The 19251-nt window shown below is 47.9% G+C and overlaps 1 protein-coding gene across 4 annotated transcripts in view; it reads left to right on the top strand.

Annotated features, from left to right (window-relative positions):
• Positions 1-19251, top strand: part of Hnf1b (HNF1 homeobox B) — a 53328-nt gene that overhangs the window by 16806 nt on the left and 17271 nt on the right. For all 4 annotated transcript variants that reach the window (XM_041665334.1, XM_041665336.1, XM_041665335.1 and 1 more), the window contains exon 5: positions 14533-14693. In XM_041665334.1, the coding sequence (XP_041521268.1) occupies positions 14533-14693 (161 nt within the window). The remainder of the gene's footprint in view (positions 1-14532; positions 14694-19251) is intronic.

The following is a 19251-nucleotide window of genomic DNA, read 5'->3' as shown; positions in this document are numbered from 1 at the left end:
CTTGATGGCTCTCTACCTTATGCATTAAGGCGGGGTCTCTTGTTTGAATACAGAGTTTACTAGATTTACTTGAGAGATTATGCTAGATTTATTCTAGGCAGCTTTCTTCCTCTGAGGAACCCCTATATCCATCTCCCAATATGCAGAATGATAGACAAACCCTGTGCCTGCCCAGCATTTCCATGGGTGCTGGAGCTCTGAACTCTGGTCCTTTTGCTTGCTTAGCAAGCACTTTTACCCTCTGAGCCATCTCCCCAGCTCCTAACACTGGCAGTCTCCAAAGCTGAGCTGGGGAGGGACAAGACATCAACATCTAAGCCCCTGCTCTGCACGGTGTCTTCTCTGAACCCCAGCACCTGAGCCAGGAGGTCTGGCAGCACCAAGGAGAGGAACCTCCCAGAATCCTCTTCTTGGAGAGTTGAGGCTCCTTTTCCTATGCAAGCCCCTTCCTTCCCAGCCATGCTTACATATAGCATGTGCCCCACTTGCCCATGATGACCACAATGTGACCCTGGTCCTGGAATGTCCCACACAATAGGGACGGCAGGAGGAGCACTTTGCCTCTGTCAGCGGCCGGTTGGTTACAAGGTACCCTACAAACACAGTCAGCAGAATCAGCTGTTTTCAGCCTTGCCCCTCTCTGCCTTTACAATCACACACCAGCATGCAGCCAGGGGTTGTCATGGCTTTGTCTCCCTTATGCATGCTTAATCGACAATTAAGCTGGGGCTTTGAACCAGCCTGGCTGCTGCTGCCGGGCCTTCATCTTTCCAGTGAGTGTCACAGGGGCAACCTTTGTCTCTTCTTCTTGGGGGCCTAAAGTTACTGTAGCAGGCTGCAGGCAGCCATTTATCTTCAGACTAGAAGGCCTTTATCTGTCACCCTCCCCATTCCAGCTCTGGCCAGCAGGAGCTGTCCCTAGTTATAGGGCCCCGTGACAACCTATTCTGGGGCCATTGAGCGGAGCCGGAGTGATGGCCTCTACCTCCATTCTGGAACTGAATCAAGGAAAAGGCCCCCAAAAGGTCAAAGGGCAGGGCTGTGGCAAGAGAAAGGAACTGGTTGGAGACTGGTGCTTGTATTGATTGGCTCAGAGGAGGAAGTTGTGGGATGGGAGCTGGGCTAGCCTTGGCCCAGGACTGGTATCGGTAGCCTGATCTGGGTGGTTCTGTTCATTGTACGCCTTGCTCTAGTCTAAGTCCCCTGGCTGCCTCCCCCAAGGAGGTAAGGAAGGGACACACAGTCCCAGTCAGCCTTGGCTCTCCCACACACGTCCTCTTTCTTAAATGATCTTTTCAGGAGGAAATGAGTGCTTGTTCTTCAGCAAAGGCAGTGAGTCAGAGAAGGGAGAAGACACCTCCCTAGGATAAGTGTTGGGCCTTTGGGCCACAGCCTAAAAGGACATATTGTTTCCATGGCTGCTGTCTTCTCTTGCCTTTGACCTCTACCCCGTCCTTCCCCAGCCCAGCAGACCAGACTTCCCTGGCACGTGTCAGAACTTGAAAACAGAGTCTTGCCTCCTGCTCCCTACTTAGCTTCCCGTGGCAGCTTCCTCAGTGGCTCCTGGAACCCAACCCCATAGCTTGGACAAAGCAGATCCATTCCTGGTCAAGGTAAAAATGGCCTGGATAACTACACTTCTCCACGGCACAAAACTATACCGTACCCAGGGAGACTGCAAACATCCCCAGGAGCAGGACAGACTGAAGATGAGAAATGACAAACATTCTGTGTTGGTTCAGCACTTGTTTGGTACCGACCTCTGACCTGGCACCTATGTGCTTCATGTCATTTAACCTTCCCCCAACCTAAGATGAGTGCTGTCTGTATTGATATCCCCATTGTCAACTAAGCGAAGGTAAAATGTTTAGAATGCAATTTGCCCAAGTTCATAGAGTTAGTCAGCAGTGGGACAGGAACAGGTTTTGACCTGTATGTAATACCCTGTCCATCTGTCTTTATTTGTTATATGCACACACTAAAATCTTTTAAACATGAAAGCTAACACACACAGAGGAGGGAGAAAGAGCCCCTTCTTCTATACTTCTGTGTGTGCATGCATGTGCACGTGCAGAGAGAAACAGAGAGAAAGGGAGAGCCTCTTCTATACTTCTGTGCACGCGCACACACACACCAACACACACATGTGTGTGTGCATGTATGTGCACGTGCAGAGAGAAACAGAGAAAGGGAGAGCCTCTTCTATACTTCTGCGGTCCCCGTCTGAATGACTGAGGTGAGGTAAGAAAACTCAGAGCCTCGCTAGTTCACTGTGTCTCCCCCAGCTGCTGCCCCTGAACAAGGTGAATTCTGTGGAAAGAAACAAAGACCTTTCTTTCCCAAGCCCATCCCTCTCTGTATGGGGATTTGAACTGCCCTTGCATTCGGCCCTGTCTGGGGCACTAAAAACTTTAACAACTTAATGGGGGCCTGTGAGACAGGGTAGGCACCTCAGCTCACCTCTGGGAATTCCACCCCCTCCCTGGGCAGCAGACAAGAGGAGGGGGTTTATGAGGGCAGCTGTAAAAAATATTCATCTCAGCAGCAAAGGTTCCCAGAGTGAATGAGCCAGCCCTATTGTCCCTTAGTGGGAGAGACAATCGCCTGGAATCCTGGCTTGCTCTAGCGGTTCTGAGGTGTACAGGGCTCTAAAGTTCTACTACTTGGGGACTTAATCTGACTGTCATTTGATCTCCTGAATTTGAAGGTCATTTTATCTCCTGAATTTAAAGGTCGTTTTTATCTTGTGGGTAACACCCTATCAACTCCCACTAGATTGGGGAAGACAATTAGGATATTAATGAGATTAAGAGGCCTAGTCTTAAAGGCCTTCTGCTGTCAGCACCTTAGGGGGCCAGTTCTGGTCTGCACACAAAGACGCAGGGCAGGGCCCTGGTGGGCTCTGGCCTCAGTACAAAGGGACCCACAGCTGACAATGAACTCCTATCACCTGAGGCAGCCCACTGGCTATGTCTAATCCCTCTGAAGAATCTTTAGAGGATTCGAGGACTCCTTGCTACCACCCTCCACTCCCCCCCTTCCACCCCATCCCCTCTAAAGAGGAAGGAAGCTGCCAGGAAGCATGGAGTCCAGCCTGCCGCTTATGGGAGAAGTGCTCTTGGAATCTGTTTGTAAAATGTTTGATGGGAAGTAGCAGAAACTTGGAGAGAGTGAAGTATTAGAGGCACAGTGAGAGGCAGAGAGCTGGGCAAGGGCCTTTGAAGCCACCCACTTCATAGAAGGCGCAAGAGCTGGCCTGCTGCCTCTACCCACTTTTCAGCAGGAAGTGAAAACACAAATGCGGAAGCCAGGGGGAAGCATATGTGTGTGTGTGTGTGTGTGTGCATGCACACTAATCCACACCCATAATATGCATACATACATGTGAACATATACGTGTTCATTTTACATATAATATTTATGTCATTTATTAGTATCATATAATCTATCTTTAAAATAAAGTCAAATGAAGTATTCACCCTAATTGCCCTGGACTGTTATAGGTCCTCTAGAACACGGTCAGGCAACTTTTTCAGTAAAGATCCAAAGTCAATAGTTTTGGCTTCTCAAGCTATGTGGTGACAGTCACAGTCACTGAACACTGCCTGCGGAGCACAAAAGCAGCCATAGGCTGTGCGTGAGTGTGTGGCTGTCCCCCCCAACACAGCCTTATGGGATCTGAAGTTTGGATTCATGTTATTTTCACATATCATGGCATAGTCTGCTTTGGTTTTTTTCCAACTTTTTAAAAATATAAAAACCAGGGCCAGAGAGCTGGCTCAGTGGTTAAGAGTGAGGACCTCAGTTAAGTTCCCAGTACTCACATCAGGCAGCTCGTGACCACTTGTAGTCCTAGCTCCAGGGGCATCCAACACTTCTGGCCTCTGTGGGCAGGCTCACAAACTCATGCACATAATTTTTAAAAATATATGTATACACATACATATATGCATATATACATACATACACATATGTGTGTACACACACATACATATCATTCTTGGTTCACACATCATATGAAAGCAGACTGCTTGGGTGAGCAAAACTCTCAAATACCATCCAGCCCTGCTGTGTTAGATTCTCTAGGGAGCTAGCCAGGCTTCAGTAGTTACTAAAACTTTCCAGGTGAGCCCAATGTGCCACCAAGAGTTGAGACCTGCCTCTAAAGCGTCTCTGTATTAAAGAGCATGTCTATTACCCAGGACATGTCAAATGCATATTTTGATTAGGGGTCAGGGGTAGAAGGGGGGAACCTGCGTTTCTGTATTTTGGTGCTGGCAAAGGGGATGGCTCAGGGGCCTCACTGTCAGCAGTGAACATCTTGGAGCAGCTCCTATAGCAGCTGATGTCCCTCTGTCCCCCAACCTTCCTTTGACTGACCACTGCCAATCCTGTTTAATAAGGCTTTACTCGTTCTTCTAATTCAGTGGGCACGACAACAGAGCCATGGGTCGCGGAAGAGAGCTAAACTCCAACCTCGTTGTAGTCATTTGTTTTTGTGTGACCCTGGGCTTCTCAGTGTACAGTGAGCACACCACCCACAGAAGCTGGAGGAGGAAATGGTACGATGCTTGTGTATATAGGGAAAGCATCAGGACGTGGCAGGCTCTCATAAATGGTGGCTGTTGTTCTTCCCCACAGAAGCTTGCTTCTGTTGTTTGTTACTTGGAAGAGGGGTTGTTTGTTGTTGCTATTTGGGAGGGGGCCCCCTTATTTCCCTATCTCTAATGGAGTCTTGTTCAATCCTGATTTTTAGAGAATTGGAGTATTTCCAACTAGAATCTCATCTTGCTGTCTATACTAGACTCAGGCTGGCTTCTTGTCACATAGTGGCTGTAGGGCAATTTCTCATCTTCCCTAGGACTGCATGGGGACATCTATGCAGCGTCATTTAGTGCCAGTGAGAAGCAATCGTGATAAGCATGGACTGATGATGGGACTCAGGACCACACACTAGGTCAGGGGCAGCAGATGACCACACGTTTCCTGTACCTAGCAGGGCATTTTTCTCCTCTAAGGAAAGAGGGCGTGAGGACCCTACTTGTATGCATTGCTTGTATGTAATTAGGCTGTGGAAACTGCCAACTAGCAGGAGGATGGTGCTTTCCTGAGGGAGGCAGCCTCTGAGCAGCTTGCTGTCCTCTGTCATGACCTGGCAGTGTCTTTTCAAATAAGTACCTTGGGCGTCTTTGGCCCAGCTGGGACCCTAATACCTGCATAGGGCTGTCGTGATGCTTCAAAGTGATAACACATACCCCAGGTCATCTTACTGCTGGGTGAGGAAGATTCGGGGCTCTTGTAGCGCTCCTCAGCTGACCAAGGAAGGGCTCTAGGTCTCTAGGGTTCTTGATAAGGCCATGGCTTTGCAGTTTCTAAGAACTTTGGTCATCATTTGAGACATCCAGAACCATGAAACTGAAACACTGGCAAAATCTGGGATTCTCAGATCTCCTTCCTAGAGCACATCAGAGTAATCTGGGGAGCTCACTAAACACAGACACGGTAGGCTGCACACACCCCTATAGAATCAAATTTGCTTGGGTGCAGTAGTACTTGGGTGTAGAGCATTGTGACGTGTCCCAGGACACCTGGATGCACCGCCAGGGGTTGGCTGTAACTTGACCAGGCAGCACAGGAGCCTTCTGAAGGATCGGCAGTGATAACAGCGGTTCTTTGCTCAGATGGAAGAGGAGAGGCAGCTGTGTCAGGAGCCCTGGACTTAGATTCAGGAAACCAGAAGCGCTAACAAACAGGAGTAATGTTGGGGGGGGAAAAATCACTAAACTTAATGAGGATTCTGACCTGTCATTGCTTGGAGACTGTGTGCTGCATCCAGCCTTGAGGCCCCAGATTCTGCTGTCTGAGGTGCAGAGAGGCTTGTCGTGGTGGAGTTTTCTTGTTATGTTCATCATCTGTCTGCCTCCCTCTTTTTTTTCCTCTCCCTCACTCCATCCCCGTGTCAGGAACTCTGTGCTGCTAGAAGCCTTCCACCTTTATTAGGGACCATTAGGGCTTTACGACATCAGCAGATTGGGTGGGGCGAGTCACAATAAACAGATTTATACTGGGTATAAACAGGACACCTATAACTGCCAGAGGTTAACACTTCCGGGGCCTTTGAGTGGCAGACTCTATGCCCGTGCCTTGGGACCTGGTCCACAGATGCCTCTTCTTGGTCCACCTCTGTTGGACTCTGATGGCCCTGACACCTGTGTGAGAACTTGGGTGGCAAGGAGGAGACCCCTCCAAACAACCCCTGCAGTTGCACTGTGGGCTTTGCTGAGCTCTAGGTGTTTTATGGATTGGAGGATTGGAACAGAACCGTGCAGCCTGTCTTCTTTGTTATGTAGAATTCTACTCCATGGCTCAGCATCCCTTCCTGTCATAGAAAAACACAAAAGGCTTTGCCTTGTTCCTATAGTGAAGGGAGGCCTGAGGGGTAGAGCCAGCCCTGAGCTGAGCCCTCCCTAAGCCCCTGCTGGATTCTTCACTGTCTCTCCTGCTAGGCCTGGCACCATGGTAGCCACTCTACTTAATGGTGAAATAAATGTATCTGTCATAGAGAGATTCCTGAACAAATGCTTAATGCATAAATGTTCCTGATTGTAAGTTAGTTAAGTCTAGTTTATAGTTAAACTGACCATAACATTCATTTTTCTATGGCATCTGTAAATATTATTTAAAGCGAGCTTCCCTTTTTGGGGGAAAAAATTGTCCTGATGCACCATCTCTTATCTAAAGTTTGCAGTTCACAAAATAGTGCCAACATTCAGTACTCCCAGAAACTTCTCAAAGAGCACAGCCTAGCTTTCTCCCTAATGCTCTCCTAGCTTGGTTTCTACTGTTTTAGACCACTCACTTAGTCTAGTTGTACTAGTTAGTTTCATGGTCTACTGACTTAGACCCTTTAATCATCTTTTACTAACCATTATTCCTTGGACAAGGAAAGTGTGAGACTGGGTCTTTCTGAGTTTCCACTGGGTAGTCTGAGACCTAGACTCTGTACATCTGAGCTGCCTGAAGAGACAGAAGAAAGTCTGCCAGGGTCTGAGCGGCCGTCAGTTCTCTGATGACGTTCCCCTAGGGCTCATCTGGTGCTCCTCTTCTAGCAAGCTAGAAGCCAGTCATCCTCCTCCTCCAAAGTCTCAGTGTCTGATACCTGGTGCTTGCTGGGTGATCAGCATCGATCTGCCATGCTGCTGCTGCTGCTGCTGCTGCTGCTGCTGCTGCTGCTAATAGTGATGATGATGATGCTGATGATGCTGATGGAGCTGTCCTAGTGATAGTGATGAAGAGGCTGGGGTTTGACCAGGCAAACCTCCATTAAGGAGGCAGCTCTAACACTTGTCAGGCCTTAAAGGATCTTGTCCCTAGATATTCCCTCCCAGTGGGGGGAATTGCTTATGAAGAGGTCACAGTGGAAAAACCTCCCTTTTCTAAGGCAACTTTATTAGCCCTTCAGTCACAATACAGATGTCCATTTATAGGTCCTTACTTTGTGTGGACACCCAGTGGCTCAGTCTTCTGATGACTTTATAGCCTTCCTCACATTGCCCAACCCACTAGGAGCATCACCATTCTCCCTGTCAGTCAAACCTGGGAGCCTTTGTTGCAGCCATATCACCCCTGCCTGCAAAGGCAACTTCTCAGAAAAGACAGTGACCCCAGGAGGGAGACTGCAGCAGGACACTGTCTGCCCCCATGGGCGGGCGGGCATTAGACTAACGATGCCCATCATTAACCCTTCGTAGGTTTTTACCTTCGTTTCTTTTTTAGAAGGGTGTTTAAATTACTCACTTTGCCACAGTAAGTGCCCATTAACCGATCCGTTTCCTAACCACAAAAACAAACCCAGGGCACCACAAATGGGTTTCTAACTTGGTAAGTATAAATTTAGGCATCTCACAACTCTGCAAGGCCTGTGAATGAATCTTCCTTGCCAAGCAGTAAGATGACCTGGGTATATGTTATCACGTTTAAAGCCCACTATATTAAAATGAGCACTTGCTCTTGTCCCCTTAGAACAGATGTTATCCCTGGGCTGCAAGACTAGGGAATGACACCCCCTCCACACATCCAAACAGCATCCATTTCAGCCCAAAATAAAGCACGGGGTGAGATCTCAAGCATCCCACACACCCCTCCACACCCCTCTCTGATGCCTCCTGATAAGAAATTGCTCAAATCTCTCCGTAATGTTTCCTCTATTTTAATTGTGTTTTAGTTTCTTCTTCCCTTTCCTTTTCTGTCCTTTACCGATATTTCTCTCCTCACAAAGAAAAGTAGGAGACTCAGTGGATACACGTATACTGCGGTGGCTTCTCATGGAGCCCTCTGTCAGGTCATTCTTTCTTATTGACTCGTTCCACAAATCCTGGCCCAGGCCAGGTGCCATATAGAAGTTACTGAGGAGACTGGGGGGGGGGGGCAGGACAGATGGATGACATGGACAACCTACACTCAGGGTACATACATTCTCATGAGAGGTGCAACCGAGAAACACGAACTCCTTGTGGGTCATGATAAAGTGGCTCAGTATTGGGGACCCATTTGGGGATTAGAAGGAAGAGGAAAGGGGGTCAGCTTCAGAGCGGGAGACTAGCTGGGGGACCACCTCAGAACTTCTGTGGCCCACTGAGTCCCATATACATCTGTGGCCCACTGAGAAGCCTGGAATAAAACCGTCTCCTGGGTGAGGCCTGTGGCAGTTCTCCAGCGCCAAGGAGGCTCTTTCAGCTGTGGCCTTGGACTCCAGGCTGAAGTCATCTTGCAAAGCACCTGATGTTTGCTTGCAGAAACCAGCTCCCTGGCAAGGACATGAGGACGCACTTGCTAAGGCCAGCCCCATGGAAGGAAGGACATAGGCTGCCTGTCCCTCCTCCCACCTCGCCTGTAGGTTACGTCTGAAGGCTCCATGCACATTCTTAGCTACTTTTCTTTCTTTCTTTCTTTCTTTCTTTCTTTCTTTCCCCGCTTGCATTTACTTTGATTTTTTTTTTAATAAGAAAACCAGTTTGTGGGCTTCCCTGAAGTATCATTCAATGTCTTACCCTTGAGTCAAGAATGTTTGCCATTCTCACATGCCTGTGTTTTTCATGCCATGAATGGGCCTCCTACTTGAGGCCTTTAGGGTCTAGAATGGAGCCCACCCTAGTGTCTAAATTTAATTTATTTTCCTACATGAGTTTCCTCTTCGTAGGCTTTCAAATTTTCAATCTCCTAAACTCTGTACAAACCTAGGTCTTTATTAGGGAGAAAGAGTATTCAGAACAGCAAAAGATCGGTGCTGTCTGTGGAGAAACTGAGGTAGCAGTGCTAATTCATTTCAAAACTTTGGTGTCTGGAGTCACCGACTTCAAGCCAAGGAGTTGGTCCCATTCTTTTAATGACAAACGAGTATCTGAGAAATTCACCAGACTGCCTGTCTCTCTGCCTCTGTCCTCAAGGAAAATGAATGGTGCTCAGGTGGGGGCGGGTATGAGGACACAGGACTGGGCCACGAAAGACTAGTATAACACTCCCTTTCCCCCTTCCCAGTACAAGGCTGGGGCTTCATAAGAAACACAGTTCAGTCTGTGCATGATTTGCGGGCATAATGGCTTCATTTGGGGAGAACTTGCTCCCTCCCATGCTCCCTCCTACCCCCGTGTAAATATCTAGTTTTCAGACCCAATGGGTTTGGGCTGTGCTCTGCATGAGGTTAGGAACACAGAGGAAGAATGTGTGTGACAGAGCCCTGGCCAGTTGAGTAATGTTTACTCTGTTGGTGGCTGGGGCGCTCACTCGAGCTGGCACGAGGCCACCAACTGGAGGAACATTCCTGCATTATCAGGAATAGGAGCTGGCTTCAAAACGAAGTGTCAAGGGTGAAGGCATCCCACCAGGTGCTGGGGACAGCTTACAGCAAAGGGAGCCCCCAGGCTACAGTGCCAAGGGCCATGTGAGGGACAAGCTGAGCTCCTATTACCCAGGAGTCCCCACTCTCTTCTCCTGATACAGGAGCAATTCCAGACATGACTTCCTGGTTGAAATTGCTCTTTGGTTTGTTTTGTCTTCCAGTGAAGCCCAGTGCTTCTCTTAAATTATTTTATTAATCCACCGTCTATCACCAGAGGAAGGAAATCTATATGTCCTAAAGCCTAAAAAGTTGATTGATTCAACTCTTAATGGAGATAAGGGGAGACAGACAGAACCCTCAATGTCTGGTACTTTGTTCATTTCCAGAATCGAAGTCTTTGCTGTTTTTTGAGGGTCTTGGAGAGATGGGCTACATAGTCAGGGATCTACAAGCTATAGGTGGGAGCTCTGAAACAGATTTCAGACACACCTCTGTAGTTAGGCACACCCTGAACAGCTCTCCTCTGAACACACAAGGCACAGCTGGCCCTGTATAAACCAACACAGGTGTCTAAAAACAACACACGAAGCTAGGTTGCACAAGAACCATTACAGGACAAATGGGAAAAATCATACCATCGGTGACACATTTTAAAAAGATAAGCCTTCCATCAAAACATTAGCAGTTTTACAGCTGCTAGATGGTTAACGGAACATGAATGCTGTCCAAGAATAAATGTGGCCTTTGAGCTTGGAAGGGTCCTGAAGTTTGTCTAAGGCAGCAGCTGTCGGAAGGGTTGCAGGTCATTGTCATGAAGTGGTGGACAGAGGACTGTCCGCAGGTGGGAGGAACTATGGTTCCTGATGGTCATAGATGTGGCTTATAGCACTTGAGTGACCAAGGCGGCTGGCAGCTGTTCAAGGGGGCATGCGTGCATGCACAGGGCTGCTTATTATATTCCTTGTGGCCCCATTCAGCTTTGTACCAATTCCTGAATTTGTCTGGTGCCTCTCAGCTGTGAAATTTGTGTGCCTTTGCAGTGATCGCCTAGCGATAGATGTGGAACAGATTTACACCATCAATACAGAACTCACCCTACTTTCTCTTTCCGTTTGTCCCTTGATCTGGGGCATGGGTCCTTAAAGCAGCTGAGGTCTTGTTCCTTCATTCTGTAAATAGGCACAATGCCAAGTACTCTGCTAGCCCAGAGAAGCAACAATGAGTACGGCATCTCTTCCTTCGAGAGGGAGAGGAAAGGAAACATATCGGAGTACAAGGAGGCCGGCCCTGATGTCAAATCTCTAGATCATCAGTTCTGGGTCATGACCCCTTTGGGGGCCAAATGACCCTTTCACAGGGGTTGCATATCAGATATTCTGCATATTATTGTGATTCATAACAGTAGCAAAATTACAATTATGAAGTAGCAACAAAAATAATGTCATGGCTGGGAGGATCACCCCAACATGAAGAAATCTATTAAAGGGTCGCAGCATTAGGAAGGTTGAGAACCACTGCCCTCGAGCCTTAGAAGAACATCTTCTCAGAGATGCTACAGGAAAAAGAACCATCCAAACAGAGGGAACAGCATAGGCAAGGCACAGAGGGGACCACATGGAGTGCGGTGAGGAATGATGTATTTCAGATAAGGCAGAGCATAGATGTAAGGCCCCCCTCAGAAGTTTCTGAGCAGAGAGACTAGAGAGGCAACTTGGTCCATGAAGAACTTGCCATGCAAGCATGAGGACCTGAGTTGGATCCCCAGTTACCTTCCCTGACCCCGTGCTAAAGCTGAGCATGGAGATACAGACTTATAATCCCAGTGCTGGGGAAGCAGAGACACCTGGATTCCTGGGGTTTGCTGGCTGACTGTCTCAGCATACCTGAGGGGATCCAGGCTAAAGAGAGACCTTCTCAAAACAAAGATAACACAGTGATACCTGAGGGCAAATACTCAAGGTTACATAAGGTTGTCCTCTGGCTTCCACTTGCACATGTACATGAAAAACATCTCAGGGCACAGCTGGATGAAGAGCCATATGCATCCTTCATGCTTTTGACACTTCTAGCCAGTCTTGCTGAGTCGTAACCTGTCTGTTTCCTAGGTTGTTGGGAATTCAGCCATAACCCAAGGCCCATGATGCCCAGGGAAGAGTGGCATCCAGGACCCTGGGGAGGTTTCTAGATTGCACGTTGGCTGTTGGATCAACTTTCTGTGGCTCGTAGGGTCCATGATGGGGACAGGACTAATTAGTCATGGAGGATATGTGGCCATGATCTGCCATAGCCGTTTCTCCTATGGGTCTTTTGTGACAGTTAACCTGGTGTCTTCAGTAAATCAAAGTTAACCCAGAGGCTTTGTCATCTATCGCTGTGTCCAGAGCTAGCAATGGTGACTGAGGAAGATGAGCTCATCCACTTCTCAATGAAGTTTCCCAGCACGGTTTTTTAAGTGATTAACGGGTGCTCGGTAAAGTTGGGTGACCTCGGCCATCCTACAGATATTTGGATGAAGATGGTCCAAAAGTAGAGGGGAAGATACTTGGATCAACTTTTCTATGCCCAGCATGACCTGAGGACCAGTACATCCATTAATTCACTGCATTCTTTGCCAGGGACCTAATGGAGGACATAGTTAACAGTATGGAAATGGAGCCCAGGGAAAGCACATAACCTCCCTAAGTTACATGGCTATGGCGTGGTTAAATCAGGATTTAAGCCCAGGCCACCTAGCTCCAGAGCCTATATACGTTATTTTTTGTTTGTTTGTTTGTTTGCTTGCTTGCTTGTTTATTTTGATTTGGTTTTTTGTTTTGTTTTTTCGAGACAAGGTTTCTCTGTGTCACAGTCCTAGCTGTCCTGGAACTAGCTCTTGTAGACCAGGCTGGCCTCGAACTCACAGAGATCCACCTCCCTCTGCTTCCCAAGTGCTGGGATTAAAGGTGTGCGCCACTCCCGCCCGGTGCCTATACACTTTGCATTCCTCATTCGTTGCCAAATTTATGAAATAGACGAAGACTAGGACTCTTTTCTTTTCCTCTGATAAGAACATCTCTTCCTGGTGTGTGGTCTATGTACCATTGTATGATATCTGACCATCCCTGGCCCTTTCCCTGGGAATTAACTCCAGTGACTGTCGTGTCTATGAGAGGAGCATCAGTGAGGAAGGGATACAGATGGCCCCAGAGCTGACAAGCCCCCTGCCTAATTCCCTCCATGCTGCACTCACAACAGCCCCCCTCCATAGCCCACCACCTCCAGCTTCTACCAGTAGAGAGATGGTAAAGCTGTGATCTAACTCCCAGCCAATAATCTTAAAGGGGAAGTTTGGAGAGCTAGAGATCTTAAAGGGGAAGTCAGGAGACGCATCTGTGCTCAGAACAGCGGCTACAACACAATAAAGTTCTTTAGGGAAGGTAAAAGCCTGTGAGCTGCAGTCGCCCTGTTCTGTGCTGTCTAGCCTCTAAGAAGAGGCTCTGGGCTCTTAGTATGACCCCTTGTCAAGGCTTTTGCTTCCCATGGATATCCTTAGTTAATTATTTTTAAATAAATAATTGTGTGGCCTGTGGTAGGGGAGAAGCCTCCCTGTGACCCATATTTGATCATCAGAGGGCTGGCCCTTTTCCTTCAGCCAAATTAAATAGGCTAAGTCCAGGGACTGTTTGACTTGAGACCCAATCGATGATGGGGACAGGCTGGGAGGTGAGCATACACCTGACTCCCAGCGTTATCGCCGCTCTCTTGGGAGCAGGGCATCTTGGGGAGGTAAATAGCTGGCCAGGGAGTCAAAACATACAGGCGAGACAGGAGTGCCGTCCAGATGTTCCCGGAGGAAAGAGTCTGCAGAGCGGCAGCCAGGCCTCCTGCCAAGCAGCTTCCTGGGCAATGCATCAATCAGTCTGCCAAAGCAGGAGCCGCTAGAAGCTGCTCTCTACCAGAACATTCCATCAGTGCTTGGAATCTGACCTTAGGAGTCCTAGAATTCAACAATCGTCTTGAGGTCTGTCCGACTACCAGCTCACCCCGCCAGGCATCTTCAACCTCAGTTTTGAGGTGTTTGGCATTATGCTGGCAACTGGAGAGAGGTTGTCTTCAATCCTCAAATAGCCCTGGGGAGGACACATTCTCTGTTTCATGAGAGGAAGTAGAGGTGCAGGGCCCGGCCAGGATTTTAACCTACATGTGTCTGTTTATAAACCCTAAAGTCTTCCCGCTGCCCCTTCTTGCTAGAAAACATTGGGACTCTGTCCCACCCTCATTGGTTGATCTGCCTCCACCTTCAGAGAGACTGATGCCTCAGCAGGTTCAGCTCACTCTCTCCTGCTTTCCATCCCTCCGTCCTCCAACAGAAGTTGACTGAATGACCACCAAGTGCTAAAACACCGGCACTATAACAAAGAACGAATTAAAACGGGTCAAAGTGACCTCTCCTGGGCTGGAGAGATGGCTCAGCCATTGCAGGCTAATGCTCATGACCAAAATGACAAACCAGCCTCCCTTCAGAGATCTAACATTCCATGGTCAAAGCAGAGGCCACACACAGAGGAAGATAGCTGATTGTTCTTGTGAGTGGTCGGGGAGAAGAAATCAATTTTGTTTCCTTGTCGTCCACCACTGAAAACAAAGGGCACCAAGTCAGTGTTCAGGGGCCCCAGTGACACTAATGTTTCCTGTTGGGTTCACATTTTTTGCAGGAGTGCGCTACAGCCAGCAGGGAAACAATGAGGTCACTTCCTCTTCAGCCATCAGTCACCATGGCAACAGTGCCATGGTGACCAGCCAGTCAGTTTTACAGCAAGTCTCCCCCGGCAGCCTGGACCCAGGCCACAATCTCCTCTCACCTGATGGTAAAATGGTGAGTACACCTGGGCCATTGTAGCGCCAGAGCCGATAAGATAAGAGGCAAAACAAATACAACTTCTCACAAGGCCTGCCTTAAACAATGAACCATTGTAGCCCCACGGGGGAAACGGGGGCTGTCCAGAGCAAAAACGGAAAGGTAGACTGGTGACCCAGCCTTTGGCGGGTATAAGAGGTGTTCAGTTTGAACCCAGCCAATAAATCTGACAGAGCTCTGCTCTCATTTTATTGATTGAATGCCTCATAAAGGAGCGAGCCGGGTGGGACACTGTTTATTTTGGGGCTGCCAATGACATTTGTGTTGATAAAATGTTCATTCATCCTTCCCTCCAAGGCCTCCAAAACCAGACTTCTTTTTTAAACCCAGAGAGCACCTCACTTTGAAACAAGCCCCAGACTCCTTCCCCAACTCCTTTGGTTCTGATGAGGGCAGAATCGGGTGGTAGTGGATGGCAAGAGATGGGAGAAATTTCCTGAATGGAGCCAGAGGAAGGACATGATGGCAGGTGCGGGGGGGGGGGGGGGACTTTGAAGGTACAATGACCTACTTTGAAATCTCAGCTCTGGCACTTGGTCATGGCGCAGCCTTGGGTGAATTAAGGAACTACTTTGGCTCTCTTTTCCTCGCCTATAAAGTGGAGGTAACAGCAATAGTGTCGTGGAGGAAGTGTGATAACACATATGAAAACACTCAGCATCGTAAATATTTCATGAATGGCAGTGCTGTTACGTCTGTGGCCGTGCCATTTCCTCTGAAGTTTTCTATACCTCTGGCCATAGCCCCACACCCAGATGAACCCTTATCCTGCTCAGTAAGGCTCACTTGAATTTCCAAGGGTTCTAATTCTTTTTTTTTCCCCCCGAGACACGGTTTCTCTGTAGCTTTGGAACCTGTCCTGGAACTAGCTCTTGGAGACCAGGCTGGCCTTGAACTCACAGAGATCCACCTGCCTCTGCCTCCCGAGTGCTGGGGATTAAAGGCATGCGCCACCACCGCCTGGCCTATTTTTTTTATATACATTTAACTTTTATTGAGTTTGTTCTTTGACAATTTTGTACATGTATATAGTGCATTCTGATTTGTCACCCCCATCCTCTCTGAACGCCTCTTTATACCCGAGCACCACCATTCTAGACCCATCCCCCAATTCATGTCCGGCAACACAGGGGCATGGAAGAGGGCTTTTGAGACAACAAGAGGATTACAACACCAACCGTGAGGGTAGGAAATGGAAAACTTTATTCTCTGGGTCACGCTCTGTTTCATGGGAGGGAGGAGCGAGGGTTCCTGACTTCCAAGCTGAAGGTGGAGCTGCACACATTCCCGAAAGGTGTCTGCCCCCCTCCCACCGCGTGGCCTTGGCCGGTGGGGGCTGGAGGGTGGCAGGGAACACTTGCCATTTTAGTCCTTGGCGTGTGTGCTGTGTAGGCAACACAGGAGGAGTGAGTCACAGCTGATCAAGTCTCCAGTTCCTTGGAAGAAAAACAACTTGAAGGTCCTGGGGGAGGGGGGCTGATCTGGACAACTCCAGTTTCAGGAGACCTGAGCTGGCCTCTAGTGGGAGTCTTGGTAAACAAAAATCATGGGCAACCTGGCAGGAAGCATTTTTCAGCTCACCCCCTAAGAGAGACCCTTACCTCCCTGCCAACAATCAGTGCCGCTACCTTGTAAGATGCATATATAAGTTTCATATGTAAGTCTTTATAGTCTCTTTTATCTTTTAATGTTTTTTTAACCTTTACTTTTATTTTATGTGAATGGATATTCTGCCTACACACTTCTGTGTACTGTGTGTGTGTTGGACCCCCTGGGACTGGAGTTACCGATGGTTGTGAGCTGCCATATTGGTGCTGGAAATTGAACCCAGGTCCTCTGGAAGAGCAGCCAGTGATTTTAACCCCTGAGCCATCTTTCCAGCCCTTAGTCTTTTCTTAACAGTCAATGTAAAAAAGCAAACAAGTTAGAGTTAAAGCATTACACAGGCTTCCCCCAGAAGAAGAGGTGTGCAGAAGAGGTCTTCACTTCTCAGTGGACTAAGAACTCCTACGTGGGGCTGGAGAGGTGACTCAGTGGTCAAGAGAACTGGCTGTCCCTTCAGAGCACTGGAGTTCAATCCCCAGTACCCACACAATGGCTCACAACTGTCCGTAACCCCAGTTCTATAGGATTTGATACCATCTTCTGGACTCCATGAGCTCTAGATGTTCATGTGATGAATAGACATACATGCAGGCAAAGCATTCATACACAGAGATGATGATGATGATGATGATGATGATGATGATGATGATGATGATCTCCCAGGTTCTGGGTTAGGGATATCTCAGTGGTAGAGGTTCTTTGCCTAGAAGAATGAAGCCCTAAGCACTGGAAAAGTGAAATAAAATACAATTCTTTGCCTTATCTCTTATTGCTTAAAGGCCCTTGGAGTCTCTCTTTGAGCTCTCTTGCTCTTCCTTAAGGCACACACGACGCTGGCCAGGTCCAGGCTGCTCCATAAACAGCCTGCAGACACGCTCTTGTGCTTCCCTCAGCACTGCCCTCACTGGGCACTGTGGACCAGATTGATGATTGACCAAGACAGCACACCTCAATGTTAACAAATATCTCCACGTTTGTTTGCAGGGACCAGCTTCTCACTTGTCTCCAACACCCTGGTTCATATGTTATGTCACTCTTGCAGGGTGCTCAAACTCGAATCTGTTCTGTTAATGTATAACGAGTGCATCCCAGACCGTGTTCCACCAACGCAAGAGTGGAACACGGCTTAAAAAGAGCATGATGGGTTGGAGAAAGAGCTCAGAGGGTAACACACGCGCTGCATAAGCGTAAGGAATACACATTACACTGATGAGTGTGTGCTTGAAGTAATACCAGGTGGCAACACACACACACACAGAGAGAGAGAGGGAGAGGGAGAGAGAGAGAGAGAGGGAGGGAGGGAGGGAGGGAGGGAGGGAGGAGGAGAGAGAGAGAGATTTAAAAAATAACACAGGCACATGGGCAAGGGAATCCAAACGTGCAGTCTTGGCTCTGACATGTACCAAAATAGAGTCAAAGAATTGCTTAGCTTCAGTGTTTTCATTTGCAAAATGGGAGAAATAATACCATGTGCTAGAGTTGGTGTGAAGATTACTTATAGCTCTGTTTGAGAGCAGGCCCTTCCCCATGCCAAAAGAGCAGACCTAGTTAAGGCTGTAATTTGTGTATGCTGTTTTTTGTTTGTTTGTTTGTTTGTTTGTTTTACCCATGTGATACTTTGGCAATATTAAGTCAGACCTTGGAGGTAGATCACCTGTGTTCAACTATGGGGCTACCAATTGAGATCTTTCTTTTCTTTCTCTCTCTCTCTCTCTCTCTCTCTCTCTTTCTTTCTTTCTTTTTATTGAAAAAAAAGTTTAGAGACATTTCTTAAACTTGCTAGATTTCACCTTCTTTTTCTGCAAGATAGGGCTAATAGCCCTAACCTCACATGTTGTAGGCACATAAAGAAATTACCGTATCAAAGGTATTATATAATCCAGGCTCTCCAAATTGTTGTGTTAAGGGTTATCATGGAATCTTTGGCAACTCTCTGGCTTCCTTCCATCCTTTGGCAACCCTCTGGCTTCCTTCCATCCTGGAAGCAAGCAGAAAGTAGTGGTTACTTCTTAGAGTGGGAAGTCACCTGACCAAGGTTGCCAAGCACAGTAAGCAGATGATACTGAAAATCTAGCAAAACTTAACATGGACTTGGGTTCCCTTGCTTACTGTCCACTGACATACAGCTCATCTGTATATCTCTTCTGAGGGTCAGCTTCTTAATATGTGACCCAGGGACAAAAGTCATAATGCTTGCCCTGTTTGTGCCATTACAGACTGAGGACTTCTGGGAAAGTGGCTTACAAATAGTAAAGCCACACATAATCATTTTTGTCATTGACACCCACATTTCTGTGGTACCCTCAAACTGAAGTGCTGAGCGGGGTGGCCTGAACTCCTCCGCTGGCTTTCCCCTCAAGACCATATTACACAAGGGATTTGGTCTGAGGGCAGGTCACAATTTCTTTCTTTCTTTTTTTTTTTTTTTATGACTCTGACAGTTTGAAAAACAAGTCCAGCAAGCAGGCTGGTTCCCTCTTGTTTGATGTGGTGAAAATTCCTTATTGGTCATGTGACCTCTAACTTATTTCTTGATGTTCATTTTAAAAACACAAACAAACCTATTTAAGAGCCCACCCACCCCCTACCTCCCTTTTCCACGTTAACCTTGGAAAGTGTCAGGTTGACCAGAAGGACCAGTGGGAGCTCTCCTCCTTCCAGGTACTTGAGTGAGACTGAAGGACTCTAGGGAACAGGAAGATGTCAGTGAGGGAGCTGCATGTGTGATGGACCCTCTTTAGGTTTCCTAGTGCTCTCAGTGATACCTGGGTCTGCTTATGATGAGAGAAGGTCTTTTCTTAAGAAAAAAATAGGGCTGGGTGGTGGTGGCTCACACTTTTAATCCCAGCACTCGGAAGGCCGAGGCGGGCAAATCTCTGTGAGTTCAAGAGCCAGCCTGGTCTAGAGTGAG

The sequence above is a fragment of the Microtus oregoni genome, unplaced genomic scaffold (assembly GCF_018167655.1).
Source record: "Microtus oregoni isolate MIOR12 unplaced genomic scaffold, Mior012 000015F_ref0000493, whole genome shotgun sequence".
NCBI lineage: Eukaryota > Metazoa > Chordata > Mammalia > Rodentia > Cricetidae > Microtus > Microtus oregoni.
Note: the sequence above shows the minus strand (reverse complement) of the source record. Positions and strands in the feature narration are given on the sequence as shown.